The following is a 6,209-nucleotide window of genomic DNA, read 5'->3' on the forward strand; positions in this document are numbered from 1 at the left end:
TGGTTACCAGCGACTCAGCTCACAGTGTGAAATAGTTGCACAGAATCAACCAAATCAACCTGATTCCAATCCAGTTCCCAGGTCACAATTATTCACAAAAGGCAAAATGTTATTTTTGCTTGAGATCCTAAAGCTCCTAAAATGTGGCATCCTGTGTTTCAGGCAGAAATATTCGCGTTGCTTGGAGTCTGTAGCACAAGGAAGTGTCCAAGCTGTGGGGGCACTGTAGAAATCTAAGAATCTGTGCTATCTTCCATTCATCTCAGAACAGACATTGTTAATCTGAGCATACAGCCTGTATAAAATCTGCAAAAAACATAATAGATATTCCATGGCAACTGAGATGTCCTGACCTGGAATCGAGTCTTGTAGGAATCCTATTCCAACAACCCTATGCCAGCATCCAGGGCTGTTGCAATCCTGTTCCAGCAGCCCTGGTTGTGATAGTAACCCTCTGGGGAACTTTCTGCTCATTGGTTCTCACAAAAGGACACAACTAAAAGACAGAGACAAGGACATCATGGGCAAGGAAACATTCTGTGAAGCAAACTTTCCCAAGGACTAGAAACTAAGCAGATCATCAGCATTCTAAGAAAAGAAAACAACAAAAATCAGTAATTCCCTCTGTTGTTTTGATGGTTGTTTAATATTACTTATTTATTTAGCCAGTGGATAAGCACTTTTCAGTCTGTCCTGAATAGTTTGCTCCTCAAGGTCAGGCTGGACCAGGATCTGAGCAACCTGATTGAGCTGTAGGTGTCCCTGTTCATCACAGGGGATGTGAACAAGATGACCTTAAGAAATTTTTTCCAACTTTAAGGATTCTATGATCTCAGCACGTGGCTCATCTTGGCTCCTGCAGAGCTGAGCTTATCTCTTCCTGATTTCCCCAGTGTCACAAAGCAACTTAACACAATAAAGAAAACAAATGAATGCCCAGATGTCCAATAAAGGTGTCACACAGCACAGTGAGATGTGTCCCATCTCCATGTAACCACAAACAAGAGAATCAAACCTTTGCTTGACAATTTGCAGTTGGATAATTGAAATGACAGGAGTATCCCCTAATTTATTTGTTAGGATATCTGCTTGCTTTGTGTCCAGAATAGAAAACTGCTAGGAAGCCAGTGTGGACTGCTGAAATTGATGTGGGGCCCTGAGATTCACATGGCAATCCTTTGGCAAGGACTTAATGGTTTAAGACAATCTATTTTTGAGGAAGAGGGAGTTGTGCAGCACCTGTTCCCATAGGTAAGATAATCTGACAGCCCCACAGCAGCAGTGCACAGGCCAAGGGAAGAAGAATGAAAACAATTTTTTTCACGATACTGGCTGAAACTGCAGTGGTGTGATTGCCACAAATGTATTACACTGGTGCATGCATGCTCATTTTTCTCAGGTAGCTCTTGCTTTTTGCTACTGCACTCCCTGTTTCCCACTGGGTAAAGAAACAAACCAACAAATAAGCAAAAAAACAACCCCCCACGCAACAGTTTTCAGGCAGTACTTATACTGTTCTGTCCAGCTCAGCTTTACACAACGTAACAGAATAAGTGTTTTCTTCTTTGAATTAAGTCATATGATTTTGCAATTTACATTGCCACAGAATATAGCAAAATAAAGAATATACTGATGCAGAACATGAAGCAAAAGTTCTCAGCTCCATCCCCTGCAAGACCCCTTCCACAGCTGGTTTAAAACGCACTCAAGCTAATCAGTAGAAAGACAGCTAGACAACTAGACAAAGGATGAAGAACAGTTAGACAAAGGGTGAAGAATTAACTTTCTCAGGTGTGCTTGCATGAATTCACTTGATGTGAAGTCTTTAAATGGAACATTGTGTTTTCTAGCAGAGTGCAGAGCATGACCACCTGAAGACGAACATCTGAAACCAAACTGAGAAATGGAGACTAAGAAAGAAGATTGTGCTGATGAAATGATTTGTTTGGGACTTTATGAATGATGGATTCTAAGAACTTGAAGAACCCAGTGGAAACTTTTGTAGACATTAAGTCCTTTGTATCACTATGTAAGTGGTCATGGTGCATGAGTTGGTTGTCGTCCACTGTGGTGCTGACCCAACTCTGAGTTGTCTTGAATAAATCAGCAAAGCAAATGCAACCTACTCTGCTGTAATTTCTACCTTTTATACACAATTTAATAGATTACTATATACTTATCTAATATTATTGTCCTTGTACTCCATCTGCTGGTTCCTATACAGCTGATGCACTCAATATTGCCGCATAGCCACACAGTTCCTTTATTGTGCTGTGGAACTTTTAGATTATTTGGCAGCTCCCTCCATCCAAGAACTGTGAAGGCCATTTAGCTGAATCCACAGCTGCAGACTCTTTTCCTCTGAAGGTATCTTAGACTGGTGCTACCAAACGCAGGCCGTGCTCCATCACCAGTGGTGTTCGAACACTCCTTAATCTTCTAAAACTTATCTAATGCAAAGATATCTGAATTCAATAAATGTTTGAACTGGATTTTCTTAAAAATCAATAATTATCATTTGACACGTTCCCTCTTCTCAATTTATTTATTTATTTTTTTCCTGAGGAAACTCCCTAATCCCTCCTCTGGGCAAATAGAGATGATAGGTGACAGCACACCAACACAGAACCACTGCCATTTAGCCCAACTCATCCCCCAGGCCAAAACATTTTTTCCAATTCAATTAGCAGGGTGTGTAATGCTGTTTTGTCTATCCTGCTGCAACTGCTTGTTTTTTTTGCTTTTTCAGGCTCCAATCCAAAGTAATAAACTGACCATTAACATCACATTTGCCTCAGCACTGTACCTGTTGTTTGAATATACTCAGCCAAAATCCACTTCTTTTTGACCATGTGTAGAGAGATGGAAAACCACAACTGACCCAGTCTCATTGGGTAAGTGCAAATAGCTGGGGTAAAGCCCTTAAAAAAATTGGTGGGTGTGACAGCGAGCAACTTCAACTTACGGTAGGCGTGAGTCTGTCAGGCGCAGCTCCACCCCAACCTCTGGATCTCAGCTCAGGACTTGGGGCTGTCAGTGAACAGTGAGCCAGCCCAAAAAGCTCGGGGGAAAAGTAAAACAAGGAGAGATGCATGTGTGGGTTTGTATGTTACGTAGAAGAAGAGGTCATAGTTCCCAACAAGGACCAAAACTGCGTGCTAGGAGGACATGCAGAAGAAGCGTAACAGCAGCGGTTGAGGAAGATATCTCAGAAGCACAGGCTGTTTTGAGTTCATTCCCCTTTAGTACAGGAATTTCAGACATTCAGACTTAAGAACAAAAACAAAAACAACCGCAAACAAATTTCTGCAAATCCGGTCTAACAATTTCTCCTCCAAACTGCAGCCCCCCACTGTTGGTCAGTCACTTCGGATATGTGGGCTAACGAGCTAAGACCAACCCGTTTTATTGAGAGCTGAGCAGATCTGCGAAATTGCTTCCTCACCGCTGAGGAAACAGTAGTTACGGCACTACGCATAGAAGAAAAGCAGCCGCCCCGTTCTTTTCCTTCTCTCCGATCAAGCCCCCAGGCACAGCTGAGAGCATGGAACACTCTAAACACGGTCGAGTCGCCCGCATAGGGGTGAGGCTGGGTGCAGGCAGGGGTGCTCCGAGCACCACGAGCTCCTCCTGGCCTCCGCTGGTGGCCGTACGAGAACCGAGCCCTGCAGCTCTAAGGGCAAAAGCTTAAGCACCGAAGCGATGCGGAGAGTTCCAGGAGCAACTCCCGCGCTACGATTTCCAGGGGAGAAAAGAGACTCTTGGGGTCTTAATCGCACAGGGAGTAAAATAAGCCCACGCAGAGGAGGCAACCACGCACCAGTTAAGTTCATACACGTCTTCCGCCGAGCGAAAAACTTGAATTCCCGCCCGATAAAATAGAGACGGAGCGCCTGTGCAACTCGGAAACCCCGCGCACCCCAGAAGCTCGCCAGCCGCAGCCAATGTTCGCGCAGCGCGGGCTTTTCGAAATCCGCCGCGATGGGGAGAGCAAAGAGCAAAGAGCGCGCCAACCACGGCGCAGCGCCGGAGCGGCGAGCGCTGCTGGGACTCTGACAAACCCTCCGGATTCGCTCCGGTTCCGTACAGCCGCCGTGAGGCTCCTCACAGCGCGCCGGCTCGGACGTGGTGCAGTGAGCTGCTGCGTGGACAGCTGCCCGGGACACGGGGGAAACGGAGGGAGGGAGATCTGCACCACGGTCTGACGGGCTGGAAAAGCGAGCCTCCAACCGCACACACAAAGAACCGTAAGAAACAGCATTTCAGCTCTTTTTGAGAAACTATGGGTGGCTCTTAAAAGAGCCGTTGGGTTTTATCTGCCAAGCAGAGGAGAGGGATTTTTTTTTCAGGATATTTATTTTTTCTTGGGGGCCGCCTTCTTTGCTTTGGCTGCCTTCGGTTTGGCCGTCTTGGGCTTGGCAGCTTTGGGCTTCACCGCCTTCGTTTTGGCTGGGCTCTTGACTGCCACCGCCTTTTTGGGCTTGGCAGCCTTTGTCGCTTTCTTGGGGCTCTTTGCTGCCTTCTTGGTGGCAGCGGCAGCTGGCTTCATGGCTTTCTTGGGGCTCTTCTTCGCCGCTGCCGCCTTCTTGGGCTTCTTGGCTGCGCTGGCAGGCTTCTTGGGCGCTGCCTTCTTGGGCTTGGCCGCGGGCGTTCTCTTCCTAGGAGCCTTCTCCTTCGCCTCTCCCGGCTTCTTGCTGAGGCGGAACGAGCCGGAGGCGCCGGTGCCCTTGGTCTGCACCAGGGTGCCCTTGCTGACGAGGCTCTTGAGCCCCAGCTTGATGCGGCTGTTACTTTTTTCCACGTCGTAGCCACCGGCGGCCAGCGCCTTCTTGAGCGCGGCGAGGGAGAGCCCCTTGCGCTCCTTGGAGGCGGACACGGCCTTGGTGATCAGCTCGGTGACGCTGGGGCCCGCGGGCTTGCGGGCTTTGGCGCCGCCCGCCGCCTTCTTCGGCTTCTTGGCGGGGGCCGCCTTGGCCGGGGTCGGAGCGGCGGCGACATCGGGCGCAGCAACAGGAGCGGTCTCGGCCATGGCGCCTCCTGCGGAGCTCCACGAACAATGGCGCGGCCGTCGCCGCCGCCCCCTTTATAGCAGCGCCGCGCGTGCTGATTGGCTGGCCCTGCCGACCGCCGCCGCTCCGGCTGTGTTTCTTGTCGGTCCAAAAAGCTCTTTTTCCTTCAGAAATTGACCGTCCGCGCGCCCAGTTCCTTACTGGGACGTGAGGGGACGTGGGTGCCGCAAGCTGGAAGAGTTACTCGTTAGAATGAGGAGAAATAAGGGAAGGAGATCCGAGAAACTCCGCTGAGTGGAGCCGTGGTGACCCTGGAAGAGGGAAACATTCTATTTATCTTCTAAATTAAAAGTATCCGTTTGGATAAACCCACACAGCCGGCATGAAACCGTGTACTTCAGAAGCTCCTCTCCTGATTAGGGCAAATACCGCACTGGCTTCAGTGTCTGATCTCAGCTTAAATGCGTTTGAAAGCTGAGCAAGTAACACAACCCAGCCCCGCGGCACGGGCTCGGCTCCCTCTCCCCTTTGCGAACACAGCGTCCCAGTCGGCGTCCGCTCGGCCCGCCGCTGCTCTCCCGGTGTCGGCAAGCAGAGGTGGGCACCCTGGCAGAGGGGTGAAAGCCAACGTCTCTTTACATCTGCTTTAGTATTGTACGGGAGCAAAGCACCAACGAGCCTCTCCCTGAGGGCGGACGAGCCTGTTAGAGCACTGCCAATGCATCCTGAAAGGCTTGCTTTGTCAGGAGACCCGTGAGCTACCATTGTAGTACACCGTCTTTTGATCTTAAAACCCAGACGTCTTTGTATCGCGATTTATTAAAATTCGTTGTGAAAATAGAATCTGGGACGTAATGAAACTCACACCATTTCAAGAGCTTCCCTTCCTCGGGTAGATCCATATTAAATAAAAACCGACTAATACTCAGTTTCCACCTTCAAATTCTCCCCTCCCTTTTCAATAGCATTCTGCTTTCTTCTTTCAGTGTGAACCACTGACAGGCATGTCTGTGATAACATTGTTGCACACACTGGATACAAGGCCATCATTAGTTGCTCATGCTGGTGGAGCAGATACATTCTGGGCTTCAAGAAACTGAAACAGAGTAAAGTGAATGAGGTCACAACTCAGCGTCACAGCAGCCTGAGTAAACAGATGCACAGCTGTCTTTGAGAAATTTCACACTCTTTTAGCTGAAA

At 48.7% G+C, this 6,209-nt stretch overlaps 1 protein-coding gene across 1 annotated transcript; it reads right to left on the reverse strand.

Moving 5' to 3' along the window:
* Nucleotides 1-4,307: 4,307 nt before the first annotated feature.
* LOC122166623 (histone H1.03) lies at nt 4,308-5,029 on the reverse strand. Its single transcript, XM_042830508.1, has one exon. It carries the CDS (start codon nt 5,027-5,029, stop codon nt 4,355-4,357), a length of 675 nt encoding a protein of 224 aa, XP_042686442.1. The 3' UTR covers nt 4,308-4,354.
* Nucleotides 5,030-6,209: the final 1,180 nt, after the last annotated feature.

Source organism: Centrocercus urophasianus, unplaced genomic scaffold (assembly GCF_019232065.1).
Source record: "Centrocercus urophasianus isolate 14NV4802_14NV808 unplaced genomic scaffold, USGS_Curo_1.0 seq_333, whole genome shotgun sequence".
In the NCBI taxonomy this organism is placed as follows: domain Eukaryota; kingdom Metazoa; phylum Chordata; class Aves; order Galliformes; family Phasianidae; genus Centrocercus; species Centrocercus urophasianus.

Coding starts and splice junctions, on each gene's coding strand:
- LOC122166623 (XM_042830508.1), bottom strand. CDS start 5,029: ATGGCCGAGACCGCTCCTGTTGCTGCGCCCGATGTCGCCGCCGCTCCG.